The 19675-nt window shown below is 58.7% G+C and overlaps 1 protein-coding gene across 1 annotated transcript in view; it reads left to right on the forward strand.

Moving 5' to 3' along the window:
- Positions 1-19219, forward strand: part of TRAF3IP1 (TRAF3 interacting protein 1) — a 37566-nt gene extending 18347 nt beyond the window's left edge. Inside the window, exons 10-17 of the mRNA XM_058664308.1 lie at positions 843-863; positions 1566-1650; positions 1903-1986; positions 2924-3047; positions 3161-3197; positions 4998-5074; positions 17749-17972; positions 19031-19219. Of these exons, the coding sequence (XP_058520291.1) occupies positions 843-863; positions 1566-1650; positions 1903-1986; positions 2924-3047; positions 3161-3197; positions 4998-5074; positions 17749-17972; positions 19031-19205 (827 nt within the window). The 3' untranslated portion in view covers positions 19206-19219. The remainder of the gene's footprint in view (positions 1-842; positions 864-1565; positions 1651-1902; positions 1987-2923; positions 3048-3160; positions 3198-4997; positions 5075-17748; positions 17973-19030) is intronic.
- Positions 19220-19675: the final 456 nt, after the last annotated feature.

Here is a 19675-nt window from a genome sequence, read left to right on the forward strand (position 1 = left end):
GCAGTGGCCCCTGGTCACTGTGCACCCAGCCTTCTGTCTGGAGCTGCCAGCTGTAACCCGACTGCTGCCCCACAAGTCCTCCAGCACTGGTCAGGGCCAGATAGTCCCCTGCAGTCCCTTTGTGGCCCGTGACCTCTGAGCCTGCTGGGCATCCCCCATAGGGTCCCAGAGAGCCCCCTGGTTCCCATGGGCCCGTGGGAGCCAGTGCCCTTCTAGAACCTGGATTTACCTTCTCAACAGGCTGTTCTGGGAGTTCTGCCTGGGGTGTTGGTGCCAAGTCCTTCATGGACGCACTCAGGTGTCTGTGTGGAGTGCAGGTGATTTCAGGGGGCATGTGGGACCCCGGCTGGAGGGAACGCCTGGAATGGGGTTTCGCATTACTCTTCTGTGGTGTCCCTCTGTCAGCTGTGCTGCTGCCGCCAGGTCACTGTGCCTGCTGTGCCGCCACCAGGTCACTGTGCGTGCTTGGGTCACCTTTGCGCCCTGAACTCAGCACCTAAAGGGAAAGGACAGTGCGCAGATGGGCGGGTGGAGCTGTGTGGCCCCGTGTTGAGGAGCTGCTGGGCGGATCGCGCGGGCCAGGCCTGCTCCTGGGGGGTTGGGAGCCTTCAGCCATCCCCTCACGCTGGGTTGGGGGGTCTCTGTGGTCATCTGGCCCTCCCCACTTGTCTGCCATGTTTAACTGACCCGGAGATAAGCTTGGCCATATCTCTGTGTGCTGCCCGAGTGCAGCAGAGCACGGGATAGCGTCCCGGGTGACTGATGAGGCGGGTGGTGTCTGGGAAGCCCGCTGCCCAGAAGTGCAGCCGCCTTTCTGATGTGTGTGTGTCTGTTTCTCTTAGGTGATTCTGCCAGCGAAGCAGGTAAGCCTGCACGTGTGTTTGGGGAATCCTGTGTGCGACCAAGCCACTAGGAAGTGTGTCCCCGCTGTGCCCGTGTGATGTCTGGGATTGCCGTGCGCTCTGTGTGCTGGTCCTGGGTCTCCCTGTCTCCCTTTCTGTGTCCCCGCTGTGCCCGTGTGATGTCTGGGTTTGCCGTGCGCCCTGTGTGCTGGTCCTGGGTCTCCCTGTCTCCCTGTATGTGTCCCCGCTGTGCCCGTGTGATGTCTGGGTTTGCCGTGCGCCCTGTGTGCTGGTCCTGGGTCTCCCTGTCTCCCTGTCTGTGTCCCCGCTGTGCCCGTGTGATGTCTGGGTTTGCCGTGCGCCCTGTGTGCTGGTCCTGGGTCTCCCTGTCTCCCTGTCTCCCTGTCTGTGTCCCCGCTGTGCCCGTGTGATGTCTGGGTTTGCCGTGCGCCTTGTGTGCTGGTCCTGGGTTTCCCTGTCTTTCTGTCCATGTTTGTCTGTCTCTCCAATTTAAAAAATCTGAAGAATGGTTACAAATTATCTCATTTATATCTGTAATTGTTTGACTGCTGTTCTTTCAAGTATTTGAATTAAGCAGATAATTAACTACTGTTTATATGCAGATCAAACATATGTAACTGATATCCCAGTGTTGTTGGAGTTGAGCCTGTTTGAAGTGGTAGTGACTCAGACAGGCATTCATGGCCTGTGTTTCTTTCTTAGAGGGAGAAGCTGGACCTGCCGGCCGAGACAAGTCTGAGGTGTCGGAGAGCTCGGAAGTCCCTAATGAGCCTGCGTCCAGCGCCAGGTGTGTGGGGGTGGCGGCCCTCGGAGGGCACTGCCGTCAGGGAGCGCCCAGCTGTGTGGGGCCTGGGCTAGTGAGAGCTCTTAGCTTTGTGGCGCCTGGAAGGGACCGCAGCTCTTTGGGAGAGTGGGGGCCCTCACCTGCACAGCCATCGGGCACTGGCCGTCCCTGTCAGCCTCTGTTCTCTCTGCCCCTCCTTGAGGTGCCAACGTACTTCTCACTTGTTTTTTCTCCTCCAACGAACGTGGGTTTTAGAAGAATTCCTCGCCCTGGGAGTGCAAGGCCAGCGCCTCCCCTGGTCAGGCGGCAAGCGAGTGTGGAGGTGTTAGCGAGCGACAGGTGAGCCTCAGGCCTGTGCTGGGGGGTGGGGCCTGGGAGGCAGCAGAGGATGCTGGGAGAAGTGGCTTGATGAGGGCGGGCCCTAGCCGAGGGAGGGAGAATGTTCCCACCTGCATAAGGTCACACCCACAGGCCAGAGGTCGCAGGGTCGCCAGGCTGCTTCCAATGGGATGACAGCAGCGGAGGCCAGCGCTTGCAGGAGGGGACGCTCATGCATACTTTGAGGGCGGGTGAGGCAGGAGGCTGACCAGCAGCCTGCAGCGTGTGGGGCTCGGGAGCTGCTGGCCAGGTGCAGAGGGTCGGGCGCCCAGGTGGGCTGGCAGTGAGCCGCAGTGGGTGATGGTGCAGAGGGTCGGGCGCCCATGTGGGCTGGCAGTGAGCTATAGTGGGCAGTGGGTGCTGGTGCAGAGGGTCGGGCGCCCAGGTGGGCTGGCAGTGAGGTATAGTGGGCAGTGGGTGCTCCTGGGGCACAGAGAGCCCTGGAAGGGAAGTGCTCCCGGGCCAGGCTGTGGGAGTTCATTCGCCAGGTGTGACAACAACCAGGGTGGACAGTAAGTGCCTGAGTGGGGTGTTGGGCAGCACCAGCTCCTGGAAGCAGTGTGAGGGTCCCGAGGAGCTGTTTGAGGGGGAAAGGTATGCGGGAGACCCTGGCACCCGGGGTGACTCTTGCCGCGACTGTTGAGGTGTGGGAGAGCAGCCTATTGCAGGTGGAGGGCCACAGGCATGCCGGGCAGAGGAGGCTGTGAGGACGAGCTGGGCCGCTGGCCGGTTGGAGGGAGCTGAGGGCGGGACACTGCCACCAGGCTGGGGGCTGTCCGTGGGGACACCGCTCCTGCCACCACCTGTGCTCCTGCCGGCCCTCGGGGAGGGCCCTGGCTCAGGCGCAGGCCAAGGCGGTGACAGGCACAGTGTCTCATGTGGTCTCATTCTCGCGCAGGGCAGGGAGTGGGAAAGCGGTGTCCTCCGTGATCAGAGACTCACAGAACGGTGACAGCGGGGAGGACGACCAGTTCGTGGTGGACGCCATGCCTCAGCCCTTGGAGCTGTCCCCGCTGGAGACGGTCAGTGCCGCAGCCCCGGACAAGGCTGCCCTCTGGCCTGCCGTTGGCTGTGCCTGGCCCTGGCACCTCAGCAGACCTCAGGCTGATCGCCTCTACCCTGTTTTTGTGCTCAGGTACCAGCAGCAGAGCTGGAGGAGGACGAGAAGCACGGTGAGTTCTGGTGCGTGTGCGAGCGTGTGCGCACACGTGTGTACCATGTGCAAGTGTGTAGTGTGTACACATGTGTGCACATGTGGGCATGTGGCTGGTGCTGAATGCAGACTGCCACTTCCTCGTGAACCTCTCCCTCCGCGCCTGCCTCGTGGCCCTCACGGCGGCTCCTGGGCCTTTTGGCTGCTGCGTTGTTCTGTCGGGTGTTAGTGTCTCATCTCTGCATCTCACATGTTGCCTTCAGTCTCTGTGTTGTAACTGCCTGGCAGGGAGCCCGCCGCTGCCACCTGCTGGGGAGCGTCCTGCTTGCTCTGGCTCCTTCCCGTGCCGGCTGCCCTGTCCTGCACCCTTCTGGCTGGCCGTCACTTGTAGATGCTTTGGCTGCATGAGGCCGGGGCTTAGACCCACACATGGAGACGTCCCTCGAGCTTGTCCAACCTGGTGTGGCAGGGTTTTACTTCCTGATATTTTTCTTTAGTACAACAAAATTACACTTTTATTTAAAAGAAATAGTGCAAACAGGTGTGCAGAGTTAAGTGCCTTGGTTGAATGCGCGTGGAAGTAGCCTGGCCTGCCTGCAGGGTCTCCCCGCCGGCGCTGTGGCGGCCTGGTTCCAGGGGCCCTTCGGGACTTGTGTTTTTGTTTTGGGGGTACATCTGTCCTGGGGGTGTACGTGTCCCTCTTTTCTTACATTGTTTCATGACATAGTTTGACGGGCTCCCCTCCCCAAGTTCCCTCCCATTGTCTTCCCCTCCAGTCTGACAGTAGGTGTCTCCCTGCTTTTTTGTTTTTTTAAGATTTATTCATTTTATTACAGCCAGATATACACAGAGGAGGAGAGACAGAGAGGAAGATCTTCCATCCGATGATTCACTCCCCAAGTGAGCCGCAACGGGCCGGTGTGCGCTGATCTGATGCCGGGAACCAGGAACCTCTTCCGGGTCTCCCACGCGGGTGCAGTGTCCCAATGCATTGGGCCGTCCTCAACTGCTTTCCCAGGCCACAAGCCGGGAGCTGGATGGGAAGTGGAGCTGCCGGGATTAGAACCGGCGCCCATATGGGATCCCGGGGCTTTCAAGGCAAGGACTTTAGCCGCTAGGCCACGCCACCGGACCCTCTCCCCTGCTTTAAACCTAGGAAAGGATTCTTTTACCGCACGCTGGCCAGTGTGATGTTTAAGCTTACTTTAGCTTGCTTCCGATTTCTGGCCACTGTGGCTTTTGTTGGATGTGTGTGTGACATGTTCACAGTCTTGAGGTCTTAGGAGCCCCAGAAGGAGCGTGTCCTCGTGGCCCGTAGCACGCCTCCTTCCCATTGCTTAGAGACACTTGTGAATTGGTGTGTGTGTCTTTGTTGGGCCGCCTGGCCTCCGCAGTGTGGCAGGGCTGTCCCCCTGCCGTATGGTCCCTGTGCGTGGCCTTGCCATGCCTTGGTCAGGTGGTCCCGTGTCGGGGCGTGCTTGGGTGAAGCACTACTTTGAGGAAAATGATTTTGGCTCTGTTGCTTGCCCCCACATAGAGGGGGTGTTCCTGTCCTGTTTGTGGGTGCTCATCTGTATTCCTGGTTTTGGGGAACATTACCAAAAGCTTTTCTCTTTGAAGCGTCTTGAAGCTCTGGAGTTGCCCCTCACCCCCAGCCGTTGAGTGTTCTGCTGTTCTGCCATAGACTTTCTGTCACATAAAAAGATTCTTTGAAACTGATTCAGCATAGAGCAAAAGTAAGAGTTCAGTGTTTCTCCCTCTGACCGCACTTAGAACAGCTTCTTGCTGAGCGAGGTTTGACATGACTGGTTTCCAACAGGTGGACTCGTGAAGAAGATCCTGGAGACCAAGAAGGATTACGAGAAGGTGCAGCAGCCGGCCCGGCAGGGAGAGAAGGTAGGCCGCGGCTTCCAGGCGATTAGTTGTGGCTGGCTGCACACGGCCACTGGGGTTGTCACGCTCGGTCGCAGCCTGCTGTATGCGACTCTGGGGTCGTGACGTCAGACTGCTGTACGCGGCTCTGGGGTCGTGACGTCAGACTGCTGTACGCGACGCTGGGGTCGTGACGTCAGACTGCTGTACGCGGCTCTGGGGTCGTGACGTCAGACTGCTGTACGCGGCTCTGGGGTCGTGACGTCAGACTGCTGTACGCGGCTCTGGGGTCGTGACGTCAGACTGCTGTACGCGACGCTGGGGTCGTGACGTCAGACTGCTGTACGCGGCGCTGGGGTCGTGACGTCAGACTGCTGTACGCGACGCTGGGGTCGTGACTTCAGACTGCTGTACGCGGCTCTGGGGTCGTGACGTCAGACTGCTGTACGCGGCTCTGGGGTCGTGACGTCAGACTGCTGTACGCGGCTCTGGGGTCGTGACGTCAGACAGCTGTACGCGGCTCTGGGGTCGTGACGTCAGACTGCTGTACGCGGCTCTGGGGTCGTGACGTCAGACTGCTGTACGCGGCTCTGGGGTCGTGACGTCAGACTGCTGTACGCGGCTCTGGGGTCGTGACGTCAGACTGCTGTACGCGGCTCTGGGGTCGTGACGTCAGACTGCTGTACGCGGCTCTGGGGTCGTGACGTCAGACTGCTGTACGCGACGCTGGGGTCGTGACGTCAGACTGCTGTACGCGGCTCTGGGGTCGTGACGTCAGACTGCTGTACGCGACGCTGGGGTCGTGACGTCAGACTGCTGTACGCGACGCTGGGGTCGTGACGTCAGACTGCTGTACGCGACGCTGGGGTCGTGACTTCAGACTGCTGTACGCGGCTCTGGGGTCGTGAGGTCCGACTGCTGTACGCGACGCTGGGGTCGTGACTTCCGACTGCTGTACGCGACGCTGGGGTCGTGACGTCAGACTGCTGTACGCGGCTCTGGGGTCGTGACGTCAGACTGCTGTACACGGCTCTGGGGTCGTGACTTCAGACTGCTGTACGCGGCTCTGGGGTCGTGAGGTCAGACTGGGGTCGTGATGCTCAGTCGTGGCCTTGTGGCCAGTTGCAGCCTCCCTAGAGTGGAGTTGCAGCCTCCCTAGAGTGGAGATGTGGGGCCTACTGGCCTGACACCTAGCCCCGTCCCAGGGCAGAGCTGGCTCTGGGCAGCCTCTTCCCAGCCTGCTGGCCGGAGCACTGGGCTTCTGGCCCGGGCTGCCTGCGATGAGAGCTGAGGGCAGCTCTCGGACCTGGTTTGGATGGTTTGCAATGTCAGCGAGTAATTGCAAGAAGCTTTGTGTATGAGAAGTCTTATCCGGGTGTGTGCATGTCGCCATGCGCTGGTGCCCAGGCACATCAGAGTGTCTCCTTGAATGATGCTGCCTGAAACACGGCGCTCTGTCTTGCAGACAGGGCCAGGTGGGCCAGGGCAGCTGAGTCAAGATGAACACTAGAGGGCACCCTGCCCCGTCATCCACAGAGTGTGTTGCCCGTCCACAGTTGGCATTTCCGGGTCTGTGGAGCCATGACCATCTTAGCCCATCCGTGTGTGTGTGCCTGTCCTGGTGGCCCCAGCGAGGTGCAGGACCCCAGTGAGGACCTGGGTGGGCCCCGCCTGGTATCTCAGTGGAAGCCCTTCAGGACAGCTCACCTGGGGCTGCCCGAGGGTCCTAGGGCGAGTCAGCTCAGCTCAGCTGCTCTGGGACAAAGCCTCCTGGTCTGATGCACATCGTGCTTTGGAGCAGAGCAGCTGGCACGTGCTTAGGAGTCGGGGGGTGTGAGAGATGCTGGGGAGCGTCAGGGTGGGCAAGTGACGGCTGGGGGTTGGGGCGGCGTGGGTGACGGCTGGCGTGGGGACCATGTCCCGTAACTCCCGATAGTGTAAGGACATGGAAAGGGGGTGTCTCTGTCCATCAGGTCACCTGAATCCCCAGATCCGTCAGCTCCGACAGCTCGCCGTGGTGTGCCAGAGCACCGGGGCCTCTGGTTTCAGAGTAAACGAACACCAGGCTGAACCCCACATGCTGCAAAAAAGTAGCCCCGAGTGTCACGCCTTGCAGCTGCACAGCGCTGCCCACAACACCCCAGCTGGGCAGAATGCTGGTGGCAACCTCGGGTGCCCTTGGGTGCCAAGTTTGTGTGTAAAAAATGGATCCCTGCTTTGTTGGAGCTCTCGCCCAGTGCCTGCCGTCGTCTGCGTAGCTTGTTCACTGTGCTGTTTCTGGGGTGCTGCTCGTCTGTTTGTGTGTGTGTGTGGAAATGAGGTGAACGTGGCGTCTGTCGTGGTTAGGCCCGCGTGTGGAAATGAGGTGAACGTGGCGTCTGTCGTGGTTAGGCCCGCGTGTGGAAATGAGGTGAACGTGGCGTCTGTCGTGGTTAGGCCCGAGTGTGGAAATGAGGTGAACGTGGCATCTGTCGCGGGATGAAGGATTCTGGTCCCTGCTCTCACAGGCTTGGATGGCCTCCCAGGCTGTTGTGTGACATTACGTCTTTTGACTTACCAACCTCGGTGTTCAGATGTAGGATTTCTGTATGTGCTCTGGTCTGTCCCGTGTGGGTCACGCAGCTCGTCGGCTGGTCCCTTCCCTGCTCTGTCCGTTGGGTCAGTGGGGCCTCGGGCCACGAGGAGTCTCTGCTGGCCGGCCTGGTCGGGCTGCCCCAAGAGCTGGCCAGGGTCCCTGTGCCCCCACAGCCGCCCAGGATGCCTCGGCTGGCAGCGCACGCTTGATTTCATGTGAATTGGAGTCAGATGGCGCGGCTCCTTGATGGGTCCTGCTGAGACTGACTCGGCTGTCATCTTCCCTGGCCTTGAACCGAGGACCTGCGTCTGTGCTGTCCCCTTGGCGCAAAGCTCGCCTAACGCCGGGCCTGCAAGCTGCCTCTCCCTGGGTTTGTAAGCCTCCTCCATAGAGGCCAGGCACTTCCTTCCCCCAGACCTCCCTGGTGATGTAGCCCTGTGAGCGGGTGCCTTCCAGTCCCAGCCCTCACCCCACTGCACGTGGCAGCGGTTCCCTGCCTCGGGGTGACTCTAGTCCATGCCCCAAGGTACCCCTCCACCCTGCTGGCCTTGCCCTGGCCTCCCCACTGGTCCACACTGGAGTCGTTGCGTCGTTAGGCTCTGCTCTTAGGCCGCGAAGCAGCGTGCATTTGGGTGGCTGTTTCTCTGCTTCGGGTCCATGTTGGTGGTGAACCTTTATGCTGGCTGGGTTTTGGTTTTCACAGTGTTTGATCCTGGCAGTCTGCAGGTGACCCCGAGGTGGCAGTGACCCAGTTCTGCATGGCCAGTCGTGGACCTTGGGACAAGGCCGCCCCTCTCGGGCTGTTAGGAACAGTGCCGAGTGCTTCCCTCGCCTCCTGTCAGCCAGAACTCTGTCATGGGAGACGGGTGAAGCTCCAGTCGGGCTGCTGCTAAGAGGTCTTGCCCTGTGCTCTCAGTGCTGGGCCAGTTGGAATGGCCCGGGGCGAGTGCAGGGCTGGCCGGGCTGGCTGGGTGGGGCCCTTGCCTCTGGGCTGGCCGCCAACTGCCTGTGGCCTGCAAGGGACCGGCAGCAGTCAGTCCGAGGGGAACAGGACCCCGGGAACGGTGGGCAAGGATTCGGCGAGTGACAAACAGACACGACAACTCAAGGCATTTGCATCTGAGTGCATTTTGCAAAAGCAAGGCATCAGCTTATATACAATAGATGATTGCAAAGGGACATTTTCCTTGTTTATTCCTGTGGTTACATTTCTGCAATTATCCCAGGGAGGTAAGCGGGTCTGTCGAGAAAAGATTGTTCTGTAATAGCCTGGTGACGGACTGCAGTTGCTGTTTCTTGTGGACGCGGTTTGGCACCAGCTGCAGTTTTAATCATTAAGCGGTTAGCTCTCATTGTGCTTTGTGCCTTACATTGGTTTTAATACTAACTTGTCTATTTTTCTTAGTTTTTCTTCCTGTATGGCTTTTTAAGCTATAGATTTCTGCTATAATCTTCTTTTTAGGAATTCTCAAAAATAGTCGCAGGTAGGTTTATTAAAGCTAGTGACTTAATAGTTCTTATCCTATACTGCTTGCAATCCTTGTCCAGTCTCCTGTCAGAAGGCCTCATAGAACTATAAAGGAACATTGAGCCTTTGCCGCACATAAACAATATTATTCCAGCCATAAAGATAAGAGTAAAGAGAGTACAGCCAGGAATGCCAGGACCACCAGAGATGCAGCCGAACCCAGGAGGCATCCTTCCTTGAAGCTTCCGCCTCGGCCTGGCGATTTGTCACGCAGGCTCACTGGAGGTGGCGTGACAGTGGCCTACCCGTGGGATGCCCGCGGGATGCCCGTGGCAGCGGAAAGCCTGGCTGGGGGTGACCAGCTGCCCCTCTGACTGTCCCAGCTGTTTTCTGCCCTGGTGGCCTGCAGGCGTCCCAAGGACCTTTGTAAGATTTAATGAATATTGGGCCCGGCGGCGTGGCCTAGCGGCTAAAGTCCTCGCCTTGAAAGCCCCGGGAGCCCATATGGGCACCAGTTCTAATCCCGGCAGCTCCACTTCCCATCCAGCTCCCTGCTTGTGGCCTGGGAAAGCAGTTGAGGACAGCCCAATGCATTGGGACCCTGCACCCGCGTGGGAGACCTGGAAGAGGTTCCAGGTTCCCGGCATTGGATCGGCGCGCACCGGCCCTTTGCGGCTCACTTGGGGAGTGAATCATCGTACGGAAGATCTTCCTCTCTGTCTCTCCTCCTCTCTGTGTATCTGACTTTGTAATAAAAATAAATAAATCTTTTAAAAAAAAAGATTTAATGAATACGCCAGCGGAAGCCACTTTCCCCTTTTCTCTAAAAATTTTGTCTTACAATTCTCCAGTGAGTCTTTGTGGAAAAGCTGTTAGAATGGACACTTTCTAGGAGATAAACAGCTTTCAGTTTCGTAGATAACCCCATCTGTTTTGCTTGCGTCTTGTTCATTCTGCTGTTTCCTGTACGTGTGGGTGTCTGGCTCGCTCTGTGCGGGGTCCCTGTCTCGCTTTATCGAGGTTGTACACTTCGTCTCTGGTGTGTGCTGTGTGCAGTACTGGTTTCCACACCCCTGACTTGGTGTGCGTGGGCCACTTGGTGTGCGTGCGTATGTCGGGGTCCTTGAGTTTTCAGAGTGCCCTTCGGTGGGCGGTGCTTGTGGGAGGTGTCCGCTGTGTCCTGGGCTGGCTTGGGGGCAGGCGGAGCTGGCCCGACCCCGGCCTGGCTGCACGCTGGCAGACTTCCCCAGGGGGCACGTATGGGGCACGTCCTTGGCATGTGGCCGGTGCCCCTCATCGGCACGTTTGTCCTAGCTTTATCTCACTGAAATCTCCCAGGAAGCCCATTCCTTGGCGAGGCCTCGTCCTGGTCTGCTCCCTGTTTGGAAGGGAGCATTCTTTCCGAGCGTGTCTCCAGCTTCCTTCTTGCTGCCCTGATGGGCTTCAGGGACGCGTGCTGGGCTGGGCATGCGTGTGACATGCTGCAAGCGCCTTCCCCGCCGGCCTGCCCGGCTCTCCTTCAGAGGGAAGTCGCTCTTGCTAATGGTAAGATACTAGTTTGTGCCAAACATTTTTCCCTTAACTCAGATTTCTAAAGTTTTAAAAAAAATGCTGAAGGCCACTTTTAGTGCTGGGTTTTTTGTATTGTAAGATGCTTGTCTTGTAAAGCCTTGCCAAGGGGCGGGCGCTGTGCAGGGCGGCGCCAGCAGTTCTGGGGTCACCCACCTTGCGGGCGGGTTCGGTCCTTACTCACCCTCCCCTCTGGAATGCCTCTCTGACGGTCCCCTGGGACCCTGTACCTGGAAGGCCACGCCACAGCTCTGGTTCCGTGTGGGCTTTCTCCTCCGCTGGGTCTCATGAGGGGGTCCTGGGACCACTGGACACTCAATGGCTGCTACACAGTCGTCTGATTTAGTGCTGGACACACAGGGCAATGGATGAGTGGCAGTACAAGAAGCTGGACTGTCTTGGAATGCTTCCCCCTGGATGAAATGACAAATGTAGCAGGCATGTGACGTTTTAATTTAAATAACTTGCTGAAAGCTCCAGTGAGGGTCAGGGATTTCAGTCTGAGTCATCACAGAAGTTCTCGCTGCGGCCACAGGATGGCGACATTTCCTCATAAGCGCCATGGAGATAGTCTTTGTTTCTTGTGTGTGTTCCCTGTGTTCTGGGCGTTCCTTTTGTTAGGAATATTGTTTACATAGAAATTCCTACGAAAGGAACATGAGATATAGGAATTCTTTATCGGGAATACATTTGTAGGTAGGTTTGGCATTCCTGAAATTGATTTTGTTATTTTAAGTGCTTATGATTGGAACAGAAAGGGTGATGCCAGGCTCTGCCCGCCTCTGCCCATCTCTGCCCACCTAGCCTCCAGCCCAGGCTCCCAGCAGCCAGGATGGGATCCGGCTGAAGCCGGGAGCCTGCCCCTCAGGGTGGGGCCCGTCGCCCGCGGGGGTCTGCTGCCTCCTGCGCATGTCAGAAGGACGCTGGGTCAGAAGTGGAGTAGCGAAGACCCCGGCTGACCCTTCTGTATGGGGTGTGAGCCTTCCTGCTGGCGACTTAACCGGCTGCTTCACAGCACCCAGTAATTGTACATTCCCAAGCCAAATCCCTGAATGTGGTGTCGTTTTTGTTTTTATTGATACTTGATCTTAGCCAAAAGGCCAAGAAGCAATTATTTGTTTTGATTTAGATGGCTGTAGTGGCCAGAGCTGAGCTGAGCTTAGGCCGGGAGTTCCTTCTAGGTCTCCTTCCTGGACATGGGCCGTCCTCCGCTGCTGTCCCGGGTCATAAGCAGGGAGCTGGATGGGAAGCAGCTGGGACATGAACTGGCGCCCATGAGGGATGCTGGCGCTGCCAGGTGGAGAAGCAGCCCGCTGAGCCACCACGTGGGCCCCTGCATGTGGCAATTTCTAGGCAGGCTCGAGGATTTAAGCTTTGAGTGTAAAACTAAATTGTTACCACAAGATCTTGTAAAGATCAGCCACTGATGGTGTCACTTAAAAATATCTGCGAAAGGGCCCGGTGCCGTGGCTCAGGGCTGAGTCCTCACTGTGCGAGCGCCAGCATGCCATCAGAGCGCCGGTTCGTGTCCCGGCTGCTCCGCTTCCCATCCAGCTCCCTGCTTGTGGCCTGGGAAGGCACTCGAGGACGGCCCATAACATGGACCCTGCACCCACGTGGGAGATCTGGAAGAAGCTCCTGGCTCCTGGTTTCGGATTGACTCAGCTCCGGCCATTGCAGTTACTTGGGGAGTGAACCAGTGAATAGAAGATTTGTATCCTTCTCTCTGTAAATCTGCCTTTCTAATGAAAACAAAAACATATAATAATAAAATAATGGATATAAATAAACAACAAAGTAGTATAAAATAAAAATATTTATGTAGTAAATACATTTTTATTTTTATTGAAATGTCTCGCATGGGAAATGAGGCAGTATCAGTGACCCCATTGGCAGTAGCTTGCCATGGTCTGGAGAGCTGTCCAGACTGGGAGGATCCCTGAGATGGGACATGAAATTGTGAGAAGACGTGAGACTCAGGCTCACGAAGGAGTTCAGGCTGTTTGTGACACCCGAGGTCAGGGTGCTGTGTGAGATACCCAGGGTCAGGGAGCAGTGTGAGACACCCGGGGTCAGGGAGCAGTGTGAGACACCCGGGGTCAGGGTGCAGTGTGAGACACCCGGGGTCAGTGTGCAGTGTGTGACACCCGGTATCAGGGTGCAGTGTGAGATACCCGGTGTCAGGCTGCTGTGTGTGACACCCGGGGTCAGACTGCAGTGTGAGACACCCGGGGTCAGACTGCAGTGTGTGACACCCGGGGTCAGGGTGCTGTGTGTGACACCCGGGGTCAGACTGCAGTGTGTGACACCCGGGGTCAGACTGCAGTGTGAGACACCCGGGGTCAGGGTGCAGTGTGAGACACCCGGTGTCAGGGTGCTGTGTGAGACACCCGGGGTCAGGGTGCTGTGTGTGACACCCGGGGTCAGGGTGCTGTGTGTGACACCCGGGGTCAGACTGCAGTGTGAGACACCCGGGGTCAGACTGCAGTGTGAGACACCCGGGGTCAGACTGCAGTGTGAGACACCCGGGGTCAGACTGCAGTGTGTGACACCCGGGGTCAGACTGCAGTGTGAGACACCCGGGGTCAGACTGCAGTGTGAGACACCCGGGGTCAGACTGCAGTGTGAGACACCCGGTATCAGGGTGCTGTGTGCGACACCCGGGGTCAGGGTGCTGTGTGCGACACCCGGGGTCAGGGTGCTGTGTGCGACACCCGGGGTCAGGGTGCTGTGTGAGACACCCGGTGTCAGGGTGCTGTGTGAGACACCCGGTGTCAGGGTGCAGTGTGAGACACCCGGGGTCAAGGTGCTGTGTGAGACACCCGGGGTCAGTGTGCTGTGTGAGACACCCGGGGTCAGTGTGCAGTGTGCGACACCCGGGGTCAGGGTGCTGTGTGAGACACCCGGGGTCAGGGTGCTCCCTGTTGGGATGGCATTACCCCAGGATGGGCTCCCTCTGGTCCACTCCTGTCACCCTAGGTTCTGTGAGGGCTCAGTGCTGGCCTTCACAGAGCCCTGCGGGGCTGGTTACCTGCCAGGGTGTCCCAGGACGCCGCTCTTCCTGTGGAGCCACAGAGCTGGGCGGACGCTTGTTGTGTTTCCACATTCTGTTCCCTCAGCACCCTCGGGGTCCTGGGCAGCTTGGCCTCCAACTCACCATCTTCCCTCTCAGCTCCCCGCCCATCCCCCTCCGCTTAAAAGTGATGGATCCGAAGAGTGTGACGCCTGGGAAGGGGCTGAGTGTGCGCTCAGGGCAGGCTGGGAGAGACCTGTGGGCTCTGGGAGATCAGGGCTGGCTGCACTGGGGAGGGCCTGCTCTTGGAAAGCTTATCCCCCGTGGGTCCTGAGGAGCCTACGCCAGGCTGGGGACAGGGCACAGGGGCCCCCTGCCTCAGGTGCTGCCCTGTGAACGAGGGCCACCTCCTGCACTGCTGGTTGCGGGTGGGTCTAACAGTGTCCTGACTGCAACCTCAGCCTGCCGCATGTGTGGGCACCCTCACGTCCTCTGTCAGCAGAGCTGATGCGGGCTGGGCTGCACATGCGCGTTGGAAGGGAGCTGGCTGCGGGACGGGATGCCTAGTGTGTTTGTGCATGGCATGCCAGGATTAGAGAGAATGCCCCCAGGAGGCAGGGGAGCAAAGGGGTTGGTGGGTAGCAATGGGGCTGGCCCAGGGGTGCAGGGTTGGGAACACTGAGCCAGCGGCAAACTCCAGTGGGCCGCCATGTCAGAACAGGCAGAAGGAGCGGCTCTGGCGGCCCATGTGCACGCTGGTTCGTGTCCAGCTGCCCCACCCCCATCAGCTCCCTGCTTGTGGCCTGCGAGAGCAGCCGCGTCTGAGACCCGGAAGAAGCTGCTGGCCCCCCGCGTTGGCACAGCTCGGCTCTGGTGTCTGGTCATCTGGGGAGTGCGCAAGTGGATGGAAGCTCTTTCTCTCCCTTTCGCTTTCTTTCAGGTAAAAATAAATAAATCTTAAAAATAAATCCTCCCCTTTTAAAAACAAAACTATAAATGTGAAGCTGGCAGTCCCAACCTCTGGCTGAGCTACAGACCTGCACAGGAGTGTGTTGAGGTGACTGGGCCTGAGCCACAGAGCCGGGTGGGAGCGTGTTGGGGTGGCTGGGCGTGAGAGCCACGGAGCCGGGCAGGAGTGTGGCGGGGTGGCTGGGCGTGAGAGCCACGGAGCCGGGCAGGAACGTGTTGGGGTGGCTGGGCGTGAGAGCCACGGAGCCGGGTGGGAGCGTGTTGGGGTGGCTGGGCGTGAGAGCCACGGAGCCGGGCAGGAGTGTGGCGGGGTGGCTGGGCGTGAGAGCCACGGAGCTGGGCGGGAGCGTGTTGGGGTGGCTGGGCGTGAGAGCCACGGAGCCGGGCGGGAGTGTGTTGGGGTGGCTGGGCGTGAGAGCCACGGAGCCGGGCAGGAGCGTGGTGGGGTGGCTGCTTCAAGAGGCTGTGGGGCCAGGTGACCACAGCATCCTTCTGGTCTCCTGCATGTTCGTCCCCTGTGCCAAGCCTCAGTTCTGCTGGTGTGAGCGTAGGTGTGAAGCCAGCACACGGGGGAGCATTGTGCCCTGGTTCTGGGCGAGTCCACTCTTCTCAGCCACGACAGCCATGCGATGGTTCTGTCCGCTAGAGCAGGCTTTGTTCTCGTACCGGGGTCCGGCTCCGTGCCCAGGGCCTGAGCTCCCGGCTGGGCATCACTCGTACAGCTGTCAGCTTCCCTCACATAAGCACTGAACTCGGAAGCCATCGCAAATTCATGTGCAGTTGTGAGAGATGCTGGAGAGAAGCCCCGTGCCCCTGCCCGCTCTCTGCAGTAGCTGTGGTGCCATCACACACCATCCCAGATGGCCGCTGACCCCTGTGGCTGGGAGCAGAACCTTCCGGGCCTCACTCACCCCTCGGGAGCTGTTACCACGTCCCCCATTATAACGTCGTCTTCCTGAGGACATGACGTGAGGCCACTCTGTGCAACTCTGTCCTCTCACGCAGTGGTTTTCTGAGGGTGCCCTGTGTCGTGGTGTGTCCCCCTTCACTGCTGGTGGGCACGTGGGGAGGGCGCCCACCAGGGCCCGGGCTGTGGCTGCCACAGCACGGCGTACAGGCGTGTGTGAAGTCATGTCCATCACTGGATACATGTCCAGGAGAGCAGCTGCCTGCTTGTGGCTGCCACACGTGTGTTCTAGAAGCCACCACGCTGTTTCCTTTGGCACCACGTGGGGCGAGCTGCCCTGCCCAGCATCTGGCTTAAACCATTCCGGTGGTGTGTGGCTGAAGCTCACTGAGCTTTGATTGGCTTTTCCTCCCACCCCGGCCTCTGTGGATGGGACGTCCCCTCACCCCTCCAGTGACACAGCTATCTGTCCTTGGTTTCTTGTCCCCGGATGGTTGCTCAGGGCGGTGACCTGCTCTGGGATTAGACTGCAGCTGGCTGCTGCTTGCCAGCCTCCCAGCAGGGTCTCGTGCAGGGGAAGCATGTCCAGTTTGGTCAAAGCCAGATGCTTCAGGTCGTGCTGTGGCTCCTGCTTTCAGTACCTTGTCTGCAACTTGGTGCTTGGATCTTGAAGACTTTGTCCTCCTGTGCTAAAAAGTTGTGGCCTGCGGTTAAATCCTCAGTGTATTAGAGAAAGCAAGAACTCTGATCCAGCCCTCCCTACACACCACAGCAACTGGGGCTGGCCAGGACCAGGAACCAGAACACGGGCAGGACCCCCATCCTGAGCCGTCGCCGCTGTCTGCAGGATCTCTGATGTGGGAGGTGGGCATCTTCGCACTGTTTAGCATAGACGGGTCTGTTCTTTGCTTTGTTTCTGCCTGTGGATGCGCTCTGGGAGTGGAGGCCGAGTTCCTTGGTTGGATGTATTTGCAGGGAGCTAGTTTGGCGTTTCTGGTTTGTGCCACGGATCTGCGTGCCACGGATCTGTGTGTGCCACGGATCTGTGTGTGTGTCACAGATTGTGTGTGTGTGATGGATCTGTGTGTCACAGATTGTGTGTGTGTGTCAGATTGTGTGTGTGTCATGGATCTGTGTGTCACAGATTGTGTGTGTGTGTGTGTGTGACGGATCTGTGTCCAGTCCCATGTTGTCTCAACTCTGGCAGCTTGATGAATATGTCTGACTTTTCTGTTTTTCTTTTTTCCAATTGTCTTTTTTTTTTTTTCATTTGTTTTATTTTTCGGTTCCATTGCCTTTCCACATAAATCCCAGGTCACTTCTGTCCACAGCTGGGATTTTCATGCACTTGATGTTAACTGTGTGCAAGGGTGGGAGGAGCAGGTGTCCGTCCATGTACATGGTGTCTGTTAATGTGTTCAGTAAGTCCTGTCTGTCAGGTGTGCATCTGAGTTCTGTAAATGGCGAGGTACTTGAAGTGGTGCTGCGTGTGTTGCCATGAGTGGTGGACTGGGGCCCCGGGAGGTGAAGCCACAGAGTCACAGCGGATCCAGACACAGCTTACGGTCAAACCCACAACAGAATTAAACTGGCCTCGCGTGGCTCTGTCAGGAAGTTAACTGGCGTGTGCACTCAAGCTGGACATGGCTGAGACAAGGGCGTCTCAGCGGTTAGGCTGGAGGGGCCACGGAGGGCGCCTTGAGGAGACTGTGACAGGAGGACGCTGAGCGGGGCTTGTCGCCAAGTTCCAGGCCTCCTGGCCCACACGCCGTGCAGCTCTCCACTGGCCTCTGTGTGCGGCCTGAGCCTTGCCCTGCACGGGGCTCATGGCCTTGCCCTCCGCTGACTCCATCCTTCCTCTCCACGTCCCGTTTCCTCTGCCTCCTCCTGCTCCCACTGAGCTGCAGGGTCAGGCCCTCTTTGCTTCCCAGTGGAGGCCGTCCCTCTGGCTGCTCTCTGGGGTGGCAGCTAACGCTTTCTGCTCACCTGCAAGGTGAGATTGGAGCATGCAGACAGGGTGTAGGCTCAGGCGATGTCCAAGCAGAGCCCTGTGCCCTCGGCAAGGAAGGCCTGGCTGCCGCGGCCTGCGTCTCCCACGACGCCGGCCCTCCCACCCCTTTGCCCGCACTGCAGAGCGTGCCCTCATAGCCATCGTGGCTGGGGACTGAGCCTGCCCCTTCCTTGTGCCTGACTGCAGGAGAAGTCACTCGTCTTTGAGTCGGCCTGGAAAAAAGAGAAGGACATTGTTTCCAAGGAGATGGAGAGGCTCCGTGCGTCCATCCAGACCCTGTGCAAGAGCGCGCTGCCCCTGGGCAAGGTCATGGACTACCTCCAGGAGGACGTGGACGCCATGCAGAACGAGCTGCAGCTGTGGCAGGGGGAGAACAGGCAGCACGCGCAGGCCCTGCAGGAGGAGCAGAGGTGAGTGGAGAGGGGTGGGAACGGTGGGATGAGGGGTGGCCAAGGGGACAGCCCCCCAGGGGCCTGCTGGACCCGCCAGGAGCCCAGACAGACATGATCCTCAAGTGGCCACCTCTCAGCCCTCCCTCTGTGTGTCCCCACAACCCCAGGCCCAGGGAGTAGTGGGAACAGAGTCCCAGGGCTTTGGGCCGTCGTCGACTGCTTTCCCAGGCCACAAGCAGGGAGCTGGATGGGAAGTGGAGCTGCCGGGATTAGAACTAGCATGCATGTGGGATCCTGGTGTGTGCAAGGCAAAGATTTAGCCCCTAGGCTATCACCCCTGGCCCACATCTGTTAATAATAATAAAAAGAAATGTAACGACTGAAAGTGAGGCCCACCCCGGGAAGTGTTTGCCTTCTGGGCTGCTGGGCGGTGCACTGAGCACACGTGCTTGGCGTGGAGGCTGCAGCCAAGTTGTTCTTTTTGTCTTTGGTTTGCTGCTGCCTGTGTGTGCCCTAACGTTTTATACGACAGCATCAAGGAAATTAGCAAGTCGCAGAGCTTTTGGTGGGTGGCCTGCTTGGCCCCTGCTTCTCCCCTTTGACGAAGGGAGTTAGCCAATCTGACCGCACACCTGTCTTCCTCATCAAAGCCAGTCTGGCTATATAGGGTGGAGGTTTTATTTGTTATTTAGGGTGGTTCAGCTTGACCGCCTAGACTTTGTCCAGAGCCTAGCCCAACAGCTGAAAGGTCCCCCGTCACTGTGTTGAGCAGAGGCAGCCGTGCCTGCTGATGGCCCTGCTGGGCCGCGGGGCTCGGGCCGCCCGCCTCCCGTCTGAGTGTCTGTTGCAAGGGCTGCCAGCCCACCCGTGGAGAATCTCGCGCGGGACCTCACTTTTGGTTGTGGTGGCCGTGAGAGGTGGCCGTTGGATCCTGCTTGTCATGGCCCTGGTTCTTCAGGGTTGTGAGCCAGCAGAGCTGACCCAGTGGCCCAGCAGCGGGAGCTGGGAGGGCGAGCGGCGCGTGGCCCGGGTCGTTGCTGTAGCGCTCGTCACTGCTGACGCGTTGTCCCTGGCAGCATCACCGACGCGGCCGTGGAGCCCCTGAAGGCCGAGCTGGCCGAGCTGGAGCAGCTGATCAAGGACCAGCAGGACAAGATCTGCGCCGTGAAGGCCAGCGTCCTTCGGAACGAGGAGAAGATCCAGAAGATGATCCGCAGCATCAACCTCACGGCCCAGAAGGTGGACGCCTAGGACGGCGCCGACGGCCGGGGCGCCCGGCCTGGGGAGAGGCCCTGTCGGCTCGTGTCCTTCCTGCGCTCCAGCCACCGCCCGCAGCTCCTCCGGCACCGTGGGCAGGACAGGGTCGGCAAGCCCCTCTGCCTTGGCCGGCTCCTCCAAGGCAGTGGCCTGCCAGGCCTGAGCAGAGGCTGCAAATAATGTGGCTGGAGTGAATAAATGACCTTTCAGTTCATCTGCCTTTTCAAAGGGTGAATTTCAGCTTGTGTCCTCAGAAGGTGTGTGTCATGCTGCATGTCTGTGTGTGTGAGCTCTGTGTGTGAGTTTGTGTGTGTGTGTGAATGCACTGTGAGCTTGCTGTGTGTGTGTGTGTATCCCCGCCTGTGTCCTCAGCAGGTGTGTCTCAGCACTGTGTGTGTGTGTGAGCACTGTCTGTGTGTGTGAGTTTGTGTGAGCTCTGTGTGTGTGTGAGCTCTGTGTGTGTG

Source organism: Ochotona princeps, chromosome 5 (assembly GCF_030435755.1).
Source record: "Ochotona princeps isolate mOchPri1 chromosome 5, mOchPri1.hap1, whole genome shotgun sequence".
Taxonomy (NCBI): Eukaryota; Metazoa; Chordata; class Mammalia; order Lagomorpha; family Ochotonidae; genus Ochotona; species Ochotona princeps.